Source organism: Cebus imitator, unplaced genomic scaffold, assembly GCF_001604975.1.
Source record: "Cebus imitator isolate Cc_AM_T3 unplaced genomic scaffold, Cebus_imitator-1.0 Scaffold734, whole genome shotgun sequence".
NCBI classification, from domain to species: domain Eukaryota; kingdom Metazoa; phylum Chordata; class Mammalia; order Primates; family Cebidae; genus Cebus; species Cebus imitator.
Genome location: NW_016108049.1, coordinates 410714 through 428672, shown reverse-complemented (window position 1 = coordinate 428672; position 17959 = coordinate 410714). Strand labels below are relative to the sequence as shown.

The 17959-nt window shown below is 40.5% G+C and overlaps 1 protein-coding gene across 1 annotated transcript in view; it reads right to left on the bottom strand.

Annotated features, from left to right (window-relative positions):
• Positions 1 to 17959, bottom strand: part of BMPER (BMP binding endothelial regulator) — a 235546-nt gene that overhangs the window by 96662 nt on the left and 120925 nt on the right. The window contains exons 7-10 of the mRNA XM_017519293.2: positions 11106 to 11205; positions 5568 to 5677; positions 2171 to 2360; positions 537 to 606 (exon numbers count right to left, since the gene is read on the bottom strand). Of these exons, the coding sequence (XP_017374782.1) occupies positions 537 to 606; positions 2171 to 2360; positions 5568 to 5677; positions 11106 to 11205 (470 nt within the window). The remainder of the gene's footprint in view (positions 1 to 536; positions 607 to 2170; positions 2361 to 5567; positions 5678 to 11105; positions 11206 to 17959) is intronic.

Below are 17959 nucleotides of genomic sequence, written 5' to 3'. Positions count from 1 at the left end.
AAAAAAAAAAAAAAAAAAGAATTTTTGTGTGTTTAACAAAATCATATTTATGTCTTATTGTCATGCATTGTTTATTTAGTTCCACCCTGGGGGAAAACCAAGCATGAATTTTCATACATGAAAAAGTGACAGGAATCTAATTTTCCCTGGTTTGATAAGACTGAAATATTTAAGTCAACCCAGGCACCAATAGTTAATTGAGATGTCCAGAGGTGGTTAATCACTAGATGTGCCATGGTTCCAGCCCATACAGGACATGCCTAAAACACAGGCTAATTCAAATGACTCCCAGAGCTCAGACAGATACTTGATGGGCAAGTCACTGAAAATGCAGAGCTTAGAGAGAAGCCTCTAAGTGCCATGCACATCCTGTCCCTGCCTACCTAGTCCTCTCCTCTCAAAAAGCAGGGCAGCACTTTGGGACACATTTCCTAGACTAGATCCTTGCTCAGACAGAAGGAGTTATTTGAGGGATTTCTTTCACTCATGAAATGTGTAATCTGTGAATGCCAAATGCCACAAGAAGCCCTTGTTACCTCTGGAGGACAGGCAGGGATGTGCATCCTTGCTTGTGGGTAAAAAAGATCACAGACAACAGAGTTGGGCCTGAAAACAAAATAAGGGTTCCTTCCTGGGCTTGTAGATTCAAGCAACAGATTTTTGTTAAAAACAGAAAAATAGTTCAGATCTTTGATGACTCCCCCTCCTCGTTCCCTTCCTGACTTTTTGAAGCTATTTTAAGGACCGTCTACCCTCTAGTGCCTTTCAAGAGAGAAAGACCTAACTGGATCTGCCTTTAAAAACACCTGACTGTTCCAAGTGCTGTGAGTACACATTTCTAGGAATCCACGTTTCTGTGAATTATTTTAAGCCTCATTCATTTAAAGGAACTGTTTTACAAGGTGACTTAAAAGTATGTTGCACACAGCACCATAGTGAGGGTGAAGCTATTTCATCTGGGTATTCTGGAGACAGAGGAGGGGACTTTATATCAAGAGGACATACGAGCATCTCTGAAAGCCTGGTGTAGATATAACACACGTGTCTTCCTCTTTACTGGGCATGACACCTTATGTCTTTTTTGTGTGTGTGTCCTCAATTGTTTTATCTTTTCTAATTTATTTATTTTGTTTTATTTTTAGTTCCAGGGTACATCTGCAGGATGTGCAGGTTTGTTCCATTGATAAATATGTACCACAGCGGTTTACTGCACCTATCAACCCATCACCTAGATATAAAGCTCAGCATGCATTAGCCATTCTTTCTAACACTCTCCCTCCTCCATCCTACTCCCCAATAGGACCTAGTGTGTGTCATTCCCCTCCCATGTCCATGCGATCCCACTTATAAGAGAGACCATGCAACACCTCATGTCTTCTTACTGATCCCATCAGAACCAAGATCTCTCCCTCCAACTACTTCAGTGTGATAGGAAGTCTGGCTCATTGCAGAGCTGCCACAACCAGCTTGATTCTAAAAGTCTTGATTCTCATGGGCATCATGACTTGACACCTTAGGTACAGAGTGATCTGACTCCTTCCACCCCTAGAGAAAATAGGCTAGATGGGAGGTACTTTGGACAAAGCCAACCATCTTGCATTTTGAAGTTTAAATGGCCAATGCACTGTTTCCCACTTGGGGTCCTCATAAAACATTGTAAAATACACCTGAGATTGATATTAGATGGCCAAAAAACAACCTCTTCAGTTCAGCTGGGCAGAGCTCTCTCACCTGGCTCAACTACTGTGCCGGCCACGTATACTATGAACATCCTTATCTGAATATCTTCCAAATGAGACAATCTCTCTTTGAAAACATGGCTTTGTGAAAATCTTTTGAAAGCATCAAGCTGTATAGATCCATCAGGACCTTGACAAGGATCGTCACCTTGACAAGTGTCATTGAGCGTCTCCAATGAGACAAGGTACTCCCAGGCATTCAGGCAGGTTTTACAGGCTTAACATATTTCAGCAAAAATATAGCCAAGAAAAACATCTTTTAAACGGTTGATTCTGTGCCCCTATCTGCACTTGATTCTAAATATATATGTACATATAATACTGTAATATAAACAGATACCTTCTATTAATATATGCACACATATACATTTGCATATGTATATAGAAATTATGAGATAACCCAATCTGCATCTTGTCTGGAGCTCTTTAACTGTTAGCGTAGTAATGCAGGAGTTCCCATGTGCTTGTCTCGTGACATACCCGGAAAATCTTGTTGCCAAATTTGCACACTTTGATGTCTTCTGGCGGCACTCGTAGGAGGCACTCTTCACAACAGCCCTCCTTGCCTTGGTCACAGCCACCAGGGTGGGAGCACTTCTTCTTGCAAACCACAGTAGAGTCCTAGGGGCCCAAAGGCAAACTAGAAATTAAAAATGATTTTCACCTCTACCAAACGTCCCACGTGGCCTTCCTTTCACAACCCATAACTATCTGTATTAAAACATAGTGTGTAGGTATCATATTTTAATTTATTGCAATAAATCTTTCATTCACTTCAAAATGTGATTTGTTAAGTATCTAGACTAGAATATGAGGGTACTGGGGAAACTATGGCCTGCAACCCCTACCTCCCAAAGGTTTATGATTTCACGTTCTAGAGACTGAGGAGCTCACTCCACCAGCATGTGGCAAGACCGCCCAGCTTACCACGAGCCACCAGTTTCCTTCTTCCTGCCCTCTGCTTCTTTGCAACCTGCACTAATAGTGCTCTCTTGGGTTTCCTCCATGGCTTTATGCCACCTTTTGGAGTTTAACATAAAGGCACAATATCTTTGGTCAGACAGTAAAAAGTAAGTGTGAATGCACCACCTCGGGACAAGATTTCTCAAGTGTGTTCTGTGCTCACAAAAGAACTGAATGTTCAGTTTCAGAACTGGACCTGCGTTCCAGAGCTCTATTGGAGTGGAGTTACTTTGACCAGGCCATTTATCCACTGAAGATGAAGAGTTTATATCATCTATAAGTTAAAGAGGTATGATTGGATTTCCAAAAAAAGTGCTCTTCTGCCTATTGCTTCTCAGGTTTACTGTGCCTCTTAAATGTAAAATACCTGGCACATCGAAAATATTATAAGCCAAATTAAATTGGAAAAAAAATCCTTTGTCAAACTGCATATTCTGATTTCTTATTTAAAAACAAGGGCACTCACTACCTGTCAAACAACGCATACTTCATCATAGATCTCCCTGCTTTCATTGTGTGTGTGTGTGTGTGTGTGGAGAGAGAGAGAGAGAGAGAGAGAGCTTTATGTACATATCATTACAATGTGGTACCTAGCACTGTGTTAAGCAATGATAATATGAATACAGAGATGGATAAATGTACTGTCCTCAAGGGGTTCCTCACAATGTAAGAAGGGAGATAACCATGTAGTCAAACAAACTGCAATTATAATATGGTAAACAAAACTAGCACAGGTGTAAAGATAGCAAAGACCAGGGGAAAATTACCTATGCAGGTAAGTCAGGAAAGCCTCTCAGGTTGTATGACACCCGAAATAGGCTATTGTGGATGAAGAGGCATTTGCTATTCAAAGTTAAAGACAGTAATAACATTGTTGATAGAGGAATTGTCAAATTTGAAGGCACAAAGATCAAAGATCTGAAACCATTCTGCATGTGGAGAAAACTACAATTGACACTTGAGCAACATGGATTTGACCTGCATGGGTCCACTTACACTCAGAACTTTTTTCAGTAGAAGTTATATTAAGTGTGCCTGCCTTTCCTGCCTCCCCTTCCACTTCCTCTGCCTCTTCTACCCCTGAGACAAGACCGACCCCTCCTCCTCTTCGGCCTACTCAATGTAAAGAAGATGAAGGCCTTTATGACAATCAACTTTCACTTATTAAACAGTAAATATGTTTTCTCTTCCTTATGATTTTCTAAATAAGATTTTCTTTTCTCTAGCTTACTTCATTATAAGAATATAGTATGTAATACATAGAACATAAAAAATATGTGTTAATTGACTGTTTATATTATTGGTAAGGCTTTCAGTCAACAGCAAGCTATGAGTTAAGTTTTTAAGGAGTCAAAAAGTAGATATGAATTTTCAACTATGCAGGGAATCGATGCCCCGACCCCCATATTGTTGAAGAGCCAACTCTATTAAACCATATTCAATAGGTTCCTGCACCTGCCATGGAAATCATGAGAAACACTGGATGGGAATACTAGAGAGGGAAGCTCAAAGCAAAGAGAAAATAATACTGATTACTCAAAATAATGGCAGCTTGATTTTTCAAACATTTAATATCCCCAAGATGACTGTGAATTCATTCTCTAGTAAAACAGCCTCTTGGAGGAAGAGTATTAATTACACTTCCTGCTAAGCACTGGGATGTATTACCTAGTCATCTCCCAAGGAATCCATGAACCCAAAGCATGGCAAGTATAACTAACTCCCATTCACGGGATGACTGGCTTTTCTGTGAGCAAGAGAATTGGGAATGTGATATGTTTCATCAAAGGCTCGGTATCCCCAAGAGAAAGCTATCACCTGTGAAATTTTTAGTGGAGAGAAGTTCTGAAGATAACAGCCAAGGCGAAAAGGGGGTGCCACACATTTAGCAAAAGATAACACAAACCATGGGAGGAGGAAGAAGCTTCTGGAAGGTATTCTCAAACTTAGGAATTACTCCATGTTTGGTGTTCAGGGGAACGGACAGTTCAGCCCATACCAAGCCGCCCCCTGAAGTGGTGCATGCTACTGAACAAAGCATGCCTAAGTAATCATGAACTACTGAGCTCTAATCACAGCTACTGACTTATAGCTGACATTGAGCACAGCTCCCTTCTTTCTCTCTCCAGACCTTTAACTATTGAAAACAAAACAACAACAACCATTACCACCAAAGTGCATTCTAAACTTGTCAGACAGATGTGATTCATTAACTCACTAATGAATAATCTTAAAGTCCTCCCTGATCAATGTATTTCTTCTTGGTTTCAAAAATAAATCACTGCATAAGTACAGTCATTGAATGTGTGATGTGTGTCCCTTTAAAATTCTGAAGCTGTGGAATTCTTTCTTTAGCAGTAATTAGACTTCTGGTTGCCTCTTGAGAAAAATGAGCAAAGCTTCAAGAAAGACATGATACAATAAACAACATGTACATACTCTCTTCCTAAACTTCCAGGTTTATCCTGTGATGAACTGTAAATCCATGCCTTTCTCTTCTCTTAAATGTGGTTAAAAGCAATTTTTATTGCCAGGTGTGTTACAGAATTCATCTTGGATAATTAGAGCCAGAGGGCACTGCCATATGTATTTGTCTGATTTCAGAAAATCCTCACAATAGGCCCTCGGAGCCTGATTCTCATTACAAGGAGCTAACTTCTTGGTCCTTAGCAGATGACTGAGCTATAGTGTGGGTCCTATGTGTAAAGTTCTTGGTGACCTTGAGTATGCTTTTCTTGTAACATGGGATCATTAATGCTTCCTCCCAATAAATAACACACCGTTGCCTTTGGCTATGGCTGTGATGCTAATACTGAAACCCAAACCCTATCACTGTTGGACCACAGCCTCTCAGAACCGCCTTACCCTGCAAGTGCAAACTGTGCAGTTATCATAGAGAAACGAGGATCCATTGTCATAAACATCACTTCGAAAGAGGCAGCTCCCAAAAGGAAGGTCAAACACTTTTCTCTGACCTAGAGAGAAACAGAAGTACAGTGTAAGTAGACAGAATCAGGGATGTCCCATTTTGTCATCAGTGATTCCATCATAGGACCATTATACATTCTCATAAGATCAGGTAAGGTAAGTCTGGAGCACAAAAATAGAGCTTAGGGTCAGACAAGTCTGAAGAATCCCCAGGAGTCATGAGTTTGGACAAAGCTTGTTAAAAAAAGAGTTTGATTCTACAATGAAGCTTGTAAGTTCAACAAATCTATAATGTGTTCATCACAGTAAACCAAAATCACTAAGACATGAGCTCCCCTCATGAAGCTCACAGTTTAGTGAAAAGGCAGGCTCATCAAAGATTGTTTCAATACAACAGTAAGGCAAGTTCTAGAAAGAAGACGATCTAGAAACTGTGGGAACTGGGAAGTTAGAGAAGAATTCTTAGAAGACAATGACTGTGGAGCTTCTTAATAACAAGTAAAATTATCTAAAAGTTGGGTGTGGGTCGGGGGGAGGGGTGGGTGGAGGTAGGAGGAGGCAAGGTATCTCAAGAAGGTCTCCAATGAGCAAAAAGAACTAATGAAATATTGTTTGCTATGGTCTGAAAGTTTGTGTCTCCACAAAATTCATGTGGTAAAATCTAATCACCAATGTAATGGTATTAGGAGGCGGGGCTTTTGAAAGGTGATTAAGTCAGGAGAGCAAAGCTGTCATGAATTAAATTAGTGCCTTTATAAAAGAGGCTCATCCCTTCCACTACGTGACAGCAAAGCAAGAAGATACTATCTATGAGCCAAACAGCAAATCTGCTAGCACCTTGTTCTTGGACTTCCCAGACTCCAAGACTGAGAGAAATAAATTTCTGTTGTTTAAAGGCTACACAGTTTATGGTATTTTATCAGAGTAGACTAAACAGACAAAGACAGCATCTCAGTTATGAAGTTACATAAAAGAATAAAGGGTGAAGCTAACCCAAGGGGCACACAGAGGCACAAGTCAAGTGTCCAGCCTTTCATAGACACAGTAAGTATCTCTGTAGATACTTGGTTTCCCCTGATGTGAGGACTGGATTGGTGAACAAAAGGACCAAAACAGCAATCCCAAATAAAGAGTACAATCGAATTTCTTCCTTTCTTTTAGCATTTGAGTTGCTACTCCTTGAAGCACATCAAAACACCCCTGTAATGTTACTTTAATTAAAGACTAAGTCAATTCATGTTCGCTTATCAAATTTCTATTCATACCACTCTTTCTTCCTGTAAAAAGGTTAATAGTAATTTCTGTTTATCAGTTGGCCCAATGGAATGATCAAAATACCTAAACATACTGAATGCTGTTCTGAGAATTAGAGTTGTTGGAATAACTGTCAGTAGGAGTCAATAAAAACGTGCTTCCTATTGTAGCCAACCTCAAGGCCAGGAAACAATACAGATGCAGAACTAAATCATTAATTTGGTTCTCACTACCAAGAGCAAACTTGTTGGCCCTCAAAAGATGGAAGTGAGTTATAATTTGGATCCTATGTATGGACTCCCTCATGACCACTGAGTATTATTTCTCCAGGCCTCACCGACTTCACTCATAAAATGGCATCAACAATACAACATTGCCGTGTCATTACCTCTTACTACAGTGTTAATATTAAAACATACAACCAAAAACTTTGTCACGGCTAGACATGATTTAGCATGGTGATTGTTAATTCCCCAACTAACACAGGTATTATGTGCACACCCAGGTCTTGTGTCTGGAACTTCCTAAGAACTGACATACCAAATTAAATGAGTATCTGCCAAATAAAAAAATTCATCCTTTCCCTGCATATTTCTCTAAGGAACCCAAATAGGTTTACCCTGAAGTAGCAGAAAGCTGTACACATCCTGGATCACATGGATTTTGCCTATCCATTATAATCACTTCTGTCTAATCATACCTTAATTTTAGGACATTATAATAAAAAAAAATGACTGAGCAGTTTTTTTTTGGATTTACTATAAAAATGATGGTGAAGTCATTTTTTACTACTTTAAACATTATCATCCTTTTAATCAATCCATCAGATGTATTTCTGTCCTTTAATAATTTAAAATATCTCTGCTTCAATTGAGTAGTTTTTTTTAATTGTGATAATCTGGTTTGCCTTTTTACTATCCTTTATCTACATGTGCTTCATGTATTTTGTAAGTGGCCTTAAATCCTCGTTGGCAAAATGCAGAATATAAATAAATAGATAGTTACAGAGCTCTCTGTAGAAGCTTCATCCTCCACCAATCAAAATGCATCTTCTTCATGGCTGAGCTCACATTATTTCTTCGGAGGCCCTTCCACCTCTTGGAGCTAATGACCTTTTCCTGCATTCCCATAACCTGCTACCTATACTACCATTATAGCAGTCAATATTGTTGCACAGGTGGGATGGTCGGATGGGTCTATTGATCAATTGATTTACTGATTGATTGACAGACTCTTCAATGTGCTTATCCCCCTGAACAAATGTGACAATGCCTTAAATTCTTCCTCACTAAAATTAAAATTTTACCTAAAATTGTAAAAATAAAGCTCTTGGAGCAGTGCCTGATGTTCATTACACATGCCCAATAAATGGTAGATGCTTATTAGATTATTATGATTATTAGAGGTGATATAATTCAAATATGATCCTGGGCTGTGTCAGTGAGAGGGCTCTCGGTGCTGCTTTCTGTACACTGACCTGTGCTGAGACTCTCCATTGAGAATGAGGAAAACGAGGAAAGGAATGTTGTAATGTGAAAGGCAGAGTATATCATGTCAATGAACCCTGCCCAAGGGAAAATTTAAGAGCGAAACAGCACCTAATCATCTCAAGTCAAATTAGACTAAGATTTCAGCATCTAGAAAGCATCCTAGTGTTTGTTTGCTTTTTTGTCTTTGTTTCTTGCTATGTGGGGTTGTTTTTTACCCTCAAAGAGCATAAAATCTTACCTTAATCCCAAAGTCATCATGGTCCAACATAAGATAAAACATTCAATGGAGTGGTTCAGAGACTTCGTGCACAGCCTGACTTAAGACATTTCTATATCATTCCGCTGGGGTCTAGCCCAACCAAAAAAGATCTCATTTGGAAGATTTTCAAGTTTCTCAAAACTTACTGCTCCTTTTATAGTATGCCTCATAACCACAAATGAACAGAAAAACCTGTGTTCAATACAATAGCTGTTGTTCATGTGGGAAACTTCTGAGCTGATTCAGCATAACCACAGTACTAGCTTCAAAGCATTAATCAAGTTTACTTATCTTTTGGGCCAGACCAAATGCCACCTCCTTTGTGATGACTTCTTGTTTAAATGGCCACTGCTTCCACTGTGGCCCACAGCATGATGATTTGTGCCACACCGAACTGCTAATCCTATTCCAGGAACACTAATACACACTGGCAACCCAAACAGAACACATAGAAGAGGAAATGTCTTTAATCAGGAGTGGCTAAGCAATTCTTTGTCCTTCTGTTTCACATTCACTTAAAACATGTGTATGTATGTGTATATGTGTGTGTAGCAGGTGTGTGTGTGTGTGTGTGTGTGTGTGTGTGTAGCAGGAAGGCAAGCATTGTTAGATGAAGTTAGCAGGAGAAGACATCAAGGAGGAGAAAGCTCTTAGTTTAACAAAATACCTGTATTTGTCAACTTGGTGTTAAAAAAAAATAGACTTCATGGTATGGCTGTGCTAACTTGGGAATGAGAAAAATAAATCGACAGGTAGCTCTGGAGTTGAAGACAGTAAACTCTGAAAGGAAGGAGAGAAGACTCAAGGAAAAGGCATGGGCATTAATTGACAGGAGACTAGAGCTCAAATAGAGACAATCAGTGAAATTCTCCCAAAGGCAAAACAACTAAGACCTTTTAAGAACGAGAGAGTTTAATATTCCATTTTATGTTGTTCACTATGTTTCTGTGTAAAACAATCACTCTTACTGCCTGCAAACCTTCAGCAAAATCTGCTGTCGAAGCCTTGACTCAATGGCCCCCCAGGACGTAAACAAACTTGAAGGGAGACGCCTCTACAGGGACAAATCATGTTTGAAAAAAAAGAAAAGAAAGAACAGAACAGAATAGAAATTAAGAGAAATAGCAGGAGCAGAAACACCAAGCCAGAGGTGATTAGGAAAAGCAGTAGGCCCTCAAGGATCCCTGGTGATTCTAGGGAGGTTGCCAGAGGTTCTATTGTATTTGCATGGTGGCTCAAGCCACCATATTTATTTGAATCTTAGTCTGACCTCAACTAGCTCAAGCGCCCAGGAATCATTAAGAAGGTAGCATAGGCTGGGCATGGTGGCTTATGCCTGTAATTCCAACGCTTTGGGAGGTCAAAGTGGTTAGAACAGGTCAGGAGATTGAGACTATCCTGGCCAACATGGTGAAACTCCATTTCTAATAAAAATACAAAAATTAGCTGGATGTGGTGGCTCATGACTGTAATCCCAGTTACTCAGGAGGCTGAGGCACGAGAATCGCTTGAACCCAGGACATAGGGGTTTCAGTGAGTCGAGATCATGCCACTGCACTCCAGCCTGGTGACAGCGAGAGACTCCGTCTCAAAAAAAAAAAAAAAAAAAAAAAAAAAGTAGCGTATATGTAGCATGTAAGCAAAGCCAACGAACCTCATGCTCTAGAAAATACCCATCATATATTGTCCCCCTTCAGCTGGCAACGTGCATGCAGCCCTCTTGTGTCACCAGGGAAGGTGAGCTGCAGCAAGTTAGAGCTGGGCTCAGGAATCACACAGATTTGTGGTAGGATATCAAATCCGCAACGCACTGATTGGACTGACATCTAGGAATCTACTTTCTTCTCAGCACAATAAAACTAATAATAGCACCTGCATTGCACATAGGAATTATATATTCAGTACCTACATTTCACAGTTTCTTGAGAAGATCAAATGAGAAACAAATACATAAAGTGCCTAGCATGGTGCCTAGTGCCTATTAAATGTTCAATAAGAAAGAGATCATACTCTCTTTCTGTTGGCTATTACCTACTATTTCCTTCCAAAACTGTCATTTTCTTGCATGTGTTTCTTCCTCCATGTTTTTGACTCTGAAAGTAACCCTAGTCTATATTCCTCCATGGGTTTACTTCAAATGCCTTTAAAATATCTTCTAGTTAATAGTTATGTGCCCTACTAAAGATAGTTTCTTCAATTATTTTTCACCACAAGGGAGAATTATCTGAGGTTATCTGTTGTACCTCATTACAGATACAAGTGAAGACCATAGAAAAGCCTCCCTAGAGGCCTCAGTTAAGAAGCAAACCCCATACACACATTCCATTTCTGTAATTAGAAGAGGTAGTTGTCTCTAACAAGCCATGAAACAGGACAACTTGAGAACCTCAAGATAACAATGTGGATAAACATTCCCAGCAGAAACTTTGAGAAGAAATCACATTGTTCTTCGACCTGAAAATAGTAACTCACCCAAACATTTGGGGCAGCACTGTCCTGGGGGTATGTGACTAAGGTGCTGGGGACAGGAGAGAATGGGACAGACTTCTCTCACACATTGTGTCCTGCCTCCCTAAGAAAAGAGAGAGAAAAAAAGCATATTTAGAAAAGTAAGTGCACGTAGATTGTACATCCAAGATATCTAGAACAAACCTAAGGCCCTTCCTTAGTATGAGGTCCCTAGGCCGACTGCTCAGGCCTATGTGATTTCCCCAAGCATCCTTTGATCTTCCCTGCAGGCCATACAAATTGCAGTTGCCAAAAGACTGCCTTCAAGGAGGCGATTCCAGCATCATCTCCCTTCACCCACCACCACTTTTCTTTATCTTTCTCCTTCTCAAAACCAGCTTTCGAGTAGGTGTAGAATGACCAACTGTCTCTGTGTGCTTGGGCTTGGAAACTGAATACTGAAACCAGGAAGGTTTCATGCGAACTAGGGTGAGTGGACCATCCTGATAGGTCACTGCCTTCCCTTTCCACTCTGCCAAGCAAGCAAAGAAACCCTTTAACATTTTGAGACTTTTCCTCCTATCTTCCAGACACCCATCTTTCTGCAGGTTCTGCAGACATCTTCCTCCAGGAAGGCTTCACTTTCTGCCAAAGCTGGAAGGTGCTGCTAAAATGGCTCAAGGAGGTTCCAAGTAGAGGAAGTGCCCAACCTGCTGAAAATGGATACACTGAAAGCCCATGTTCAGAAGAAACTATTTCACTGAATTCACCAAGCTATCCAAATCTGTTTCCACTAATTAATTGTAAGGTTATGAAGTATGATATGAGAAGAACTGGCACAGTCTCAGAAACCTATTTGGAGAAGTTTTGGAGCCTCTGAATATTTTCCCTGCTCCCTCATTCTCATTCTTGACCTTTTCTGTTCTCCAGCACTCCATACCTTCAACATCCACTGTCTCCCTTGTTTAACCTCAGCATCCCCTCTTCCATGCCTAAGGATACAGTCTATTGACTTCCCCTCCTATCCCTCACCAGAGGCTCCTGCTTTCCCAGCCCTGGCAAGTTGTAACTTCATGTTCAGAAAGCTGGGGCAGAAATAAAAAGCTTTTCCAGTTGATTTACATCCAATGAACTGGGAAAGCTGAAGTGAAAACTATCCTATGCAATAGAAATTGCTATGAAACTTTATGAATAATTAAGCTTTTTCTTTTAAGAAAATCAGTGAATTTGATAAATAGATCACTCAGCAAGTGGAATTTCAATGAATTGGCTTCTCTGGGATTTGAGCTAGAAACCAAACTAGTACCTGCAGGTACTCCTCGTCTTGAATGCATAATTTATATCTCAAGAGGCCTCAGGAAATGAGAAACTCACAGCTCAAAGAGCTGTGGGCCCAGCAAAGGAAAGATTTCATTTGAGGCATTTCCTCACACCTTCCCCACTCTTTTCTGGTCATAGCAGAGTTAGCCTCAGCCATGAGGGACCTGTCCATCCCCATCCCAGCACACTGCATTCGCCTGTTGTTTCTGTTTTCCCTTCCTGTTCTCACCATTTTTATTATGACAGTTTATTTTTCGGTGGGGAGGGATGAAAAGGGGAGGGCATGTTACACGTCTTTTAAAATATCTGTTATTTTTTATGCCTATTTAATGTTGGATTCTTCCCCCAAAGCAATAGAGAACATGCAAAAATACCACAAAAATCTCTTCTGTTGTTGTTTTTACATTATTTCCAGATCAACAAGAATTGCTAAAACTCTCCCGAGAATCCCAGGCTGTTCTGAGATTCCTCACTCAACTCTGCATAATCTTAAAGTTAGGGGCCTTTCATCAGGCTTCAGGGGCATGTAACCCGAGTCATGGCCAGGCCCTGGGGTCAGCCCCAGCTTAGACATAAAGCACAAAAGTCGAATCTAGAGGGAGGACCCAAGATGCTGCCTTTAGCTTTTAATTTCAAAGAAATTCATCTGTGAGCAACTTCCTAAAATCCTGAAGCCTCGGGCCACACAAGGTTGCCTGTGTGTTGACTTCTTGTAGGTGCACAGAGAACACATTCTTTTCATTCATATTTTCTGTTCTTGTTGGATCAGCATCTATTTTTCAAGCATATTTTAATATTGAAATTTAAAAAATATTGCACAATTGCAAAAGAGTAACTCATCCAATGCTTTTGAAAGCTGGCAAAAGAGTATGTGTGCTCCAGTAATTTTCCTTACAATAAGGTCAAAGAGTGAATTTTGTGTACATAATACAGCGGCAGTTTGTGTTTCCCAAGAGTCCGTTAAAGTAACTTGAACTCCAAGCTGGGTTTGCTGGTTTAGTCAAGTTTTATTTTGTTTGGGTTGCAGTATTGTGGCATAGCCCAAGTCCAGAGGCTGTATTCCAATTAATGCCTCCAAAGAAAGTCCAGGCCCTTCTTAGGAACACAGTTGCAGCTCACAACCTGCTTCTAAGATTTCAACTCAGCTGGGACGCTGGTTAAATTATAATCTGTGGCTATGCTGTAGGCTAAGAGAGTAAAATCGCATAAGTTAACATTTCTCTTTCTAAAACTGAACATATTCCTACTGTAGATGTGCTATCAGATGCTCAAAATAGCTTTCTGATTGGATTCCCTGCCTCATCTCTCTTTCACTGATCCATCCTGGAATGTTCAAAGTGACCAGGCCTTCTTTTCAGCATCCAGTCATCATTCCATCATTTTATCAAACATTTGTTTAAAGCCTATCATATCCTAGGGATACAGCAGTGAAGATAAAACAAAAATCACCCCCTGTAAGGAGTTTATATGACCCTTATATGAGCATGCCCCACCTCTGCTAAGGTTGAGGATGACCTACCACTGCATCCAGGATAAAGTTCAACCCACTCAAGCTAAAAGTTGATATAATAGAGACCACGTGTTCACCAAAATCAGTTGCCTTCTATACTACATTTCCCAGACTCTCTTGCAGTGAGGTGTGCCCATATGACTGAATGTTAGCCAATGGGAAGCAGATGGAAATAGTACATAAAACACTTACAGGCCTACATCAATCCTCCACACTCTCACTCTTTCTCTCAACTAGATGGATGGCCAGCTAAATGCAGCAGGCACTATGAACTTTACAAAAAATTGAAAGAGTCTGGTTCCCTGGGTTACCACATGGAAGTCTACCTGCCAGATCCCTGCAATGAACTATGAAATAAGCAAGAAATAAATTTTGTTGCATTATTCAGATGCATCAGTTCTTTATTATCAGGTTAGCCTACTTTGTTAAAACACTCTATAATCTCTTATCCAATCTTCTTTTCTCCCATCTCCAGCATAAAGAAAGAGTTTCTTTACCACCCCCAAACATAAATTATGGTTTCCATCTTCGTTAAACATACCTCTTTCCCTCTGTCCCAACCCGACCCCCATCCTTAACCCCTATCAAAATCCTGCTACATTCAAGGTCAATCTCAAGGCTCTTCTCACCTGTGAAGTCTTTCAGACCTTCAGTTCCTAGTAACCTCCTCCATCTTTCCATATCTCTTTTCCATCGATACCCCTGTATTTGGGGCACACACATACATAATTTTTGGCACATACTTAAAAGCTCAATCCTGCAAGGAGACACTGACTTTACTTGCAAGCTAAACTGTCTTGTGGGTAGGGGCCAGTCCTCTGTGCCTACTATCCTTCAAAAGAGCAATGAGCTCAAGGAAACAAAACGACAGTAGAAAATTAATGAATGAGAGGCAGAGCTACCACATAGAATGAGCTCGAGCACCTAAATGAGTATTTCAGACCACTTTAACTACAGGATGTTGATGAGAACTAAGCCCAGGCATAATTCTGGGCTGTCTCATCCACTTATCATGGTGTCTTACTGGGTTTTTTCACATTCTAGTCTTGTGTTTTGCACATTTTTGGTACTGTTTGTTGGTGCTGATACATCAAAAAGCAACATTCAACTTCAGCATGTAAAGCTGGTAGGTTGAGTATAAGCATAACTGAAAACTATGTCTCATGTATTGTGTTAAATGTTTGAAAACTCCTAAGTGATGAAAATACATAAGGACAAATTACTGTATTCTTATCTTGTCAGCAAGAAAAGAAATGCTAGGGACTTTCATTGTACTTGAGTGTTATGATTTTCATCATTTGCCTTTCCTTAGAAAGGTAAGTTTGTTCTTCAGAGATGGTCTTTTGTTCAAATTGCATATCCTAGTGCTTCTCTCAAAAATGAGCTGTTTTTTAAAAGAAAGATCTGAAACCTAAGCCAAGTCTATTTTCTTCCCCTTTATTTTTGTTTTAGCTGATTCCATTAAAAACACAATTGCTTTGTGTAAAAGTTTACCCTAGAGCAGCAGTTTTGCTGCATAATAAAAATCTATCTATCTTCCTGAATATAGTGATGAGTTAAAGATGATAAAACAACAGCCATGTGTATGCAGGATGCTTCTCCAACAGCTGAGTACCCGGAGAGACTTGGGGTCTGGAAACCATCTTGTAGCATGTGATGTGGCACTCATCCCCTGACCAGGAGCAGAGCCTGACTCCCTAGCAGAGGCTGGGAGCAGAGTAGTGCAGTGCTAACCCGTTGCATTGAATCGGCTACACTCTTCCACATTATAGAGCAATTTTTCCTTCTCTAGAGTTGCTTCTGAGATGGACATGGGAAGAAAAGAGAGAGAAACTGGAGGGCCAGTGTAGGGGAGAAATACATCTTGAGTGCAAAGGGATTAAGTGTGGTCCATAATCTTGTAACACATCAGCTGGTGGTGCAATGCTGACATGTGAGCAAAGCAACCACTCTGAATTACAAATTTGGTCAAAAAACTTCACGAAAAAAATGAATGTCCTTAGCCACGCCTTAGTTTGGCCTAGAACTGCATCTTGCTAAAGTTCCAGAGCATGACACTTAACTTCCAGGAGTAAAGATTTTGGGGTTTGGTTTTCCCTGTTCTTGGCCTGCAAAGAACAGTCTAATCTACCAATCAAAGCAGAAGAGGGAAAGTAGATGAAATGGCAGGCTGAGGAGACAGTAGCAGGGTAGACAAGGGGAGAGAGGACATCCTCAACAGGTAGTAAGTGACAAGCCTGGGTTGTGCTAGGTACTGTGCTTAGGTACTTTTATCATTTTAAGTAAGTCTCCAGAAAACACTATGGGCAAGCTATTATCACCCCTACAGTAGAGAATGAGCCTCTAAGTCCTAAGGAAATTGCTCAGAGAATTTGCCACCCAACAAGTAAGTGGCAGGGTTGAAATGTGAATTCAGTTCTAACATTCAAGCTGAGTTATTTCCACCTAATAGGGCCTTTCCTTCCAAAAACCACAGCACAACTTCTCAGCTGGAGTGTGAAATATAATCAATGGGATGGCCAGAACTTTCTCTCCTTCAAGACATTTCTTGTGTCTTCCCAGGTAGATGTTCATTGTAGGTTTGTGTCTGCTTTTTATCAAAATGGCTTAGATAAAATGTATTGTCCACATTTTTGTTAATTACTTAGATAAAATCCAAATTATGCATCTACCTTTTGTTTCCAGGGTTCTTTCCTGTCATGTTGTCTTCTCCTCCCCCACCCTTCTTTCCTTCTCTCCCTCTTTTACATCTTAAACAAGATACCCCTAATATGGAAATCTGAAAGTTTGGGACTTCTCCCTTCCTGCTCTTAGGAAGATAAAGTGTTTACCATCCCCATACCTAATTTATAATTCACCAACACAGGCCGTTTACTTGCCTCTTGCATTCAGTTGAAAGAATTTGCTTTTGAATCTGCAGATAATAATGTGCTATTTCTATTCTTTAAAACTTTTAGTGGCTCCCCATTCTATTCAGGGTGCTCAATCTAGGCAGTAGGTCAGAATCACCCATAGAACTCTTGCAAAAAAAAAACAATATTGAGGGCTTCATGTCAAGATTCTGATGCAGAACCCAGGCATCTGTATTTTAGTAAAGTTGCAGCTACGTCTCAGTCACTAAGCTATTGTCTCCGGACTCCAAACTCACACATCCTCATTCACACTCTGCCTTCTGGTGCTGAAGCTGGGGCTCTGCATGCCACATCTCTGCTTTGCTGGCTTAGTCCAGGATAGGCTCTGCCTAGAGGGACACTAGACAAGGGACTGGTTCCTTCTGTTTGTTGCCCTTGGCCTCCTGCCCCCAGTAATGCTGCTTCACCAGGCAGCAGCACTTCCTTCCCACATCAGCAACTGAACCCAGTTTAGAGATTTTCCAACATTTCATGCAAGTAAAACCAGCTTCATCTCAACATCCCACTCCAGGTAGCTGGTACCCTCTACTCAGAAGTCTGAATTTCAGCTCCACATAGCCCCTCCTCTAAGTTTTAATAATTCTACTCTCATCCCATTGTTCCCTGACCCTAGAGGGAAGTGGTGGTGGTGGTTTCATCCAGTAGGTGTTATGTCCATGATAACTCTGAATTTTCTTTTTGGAATTCAGTTACCTAGTTCTTTATCGTTACCTAGTTCTTTATAGTTAATCCTCTATTTTCAAATAACTGGTATGGTTTATGCCTCCTGATGGGACCTTGACTGATATAAGATGTGGCCCTGATGAGCTGCCAAGTGTGGGAACTCAGCTTTCACCCCACCCTAAATTTCTCAGGCAAAGCCAGAGGGCAGTGCACTTATTGCCCCAGAGCACATAATATTTTAAATACATTGAGAAAAGTGTTTATATAGATACACACACATATACACATTAGCAGGATACATGTGGGTATGCATAGACCATAGTGGTATAATTGTGCGTGTATGTGTTTGTGTGTTTGTGTGTCTCACCCACTAGATCGGCGTTCTTCAATCTTCACAGTCCTGACATTTGGGGTCAGGCCATTCTTTGCTGCAGAGGCTGTTCAATGCATTGTAGGATATACAGCAGCAACCC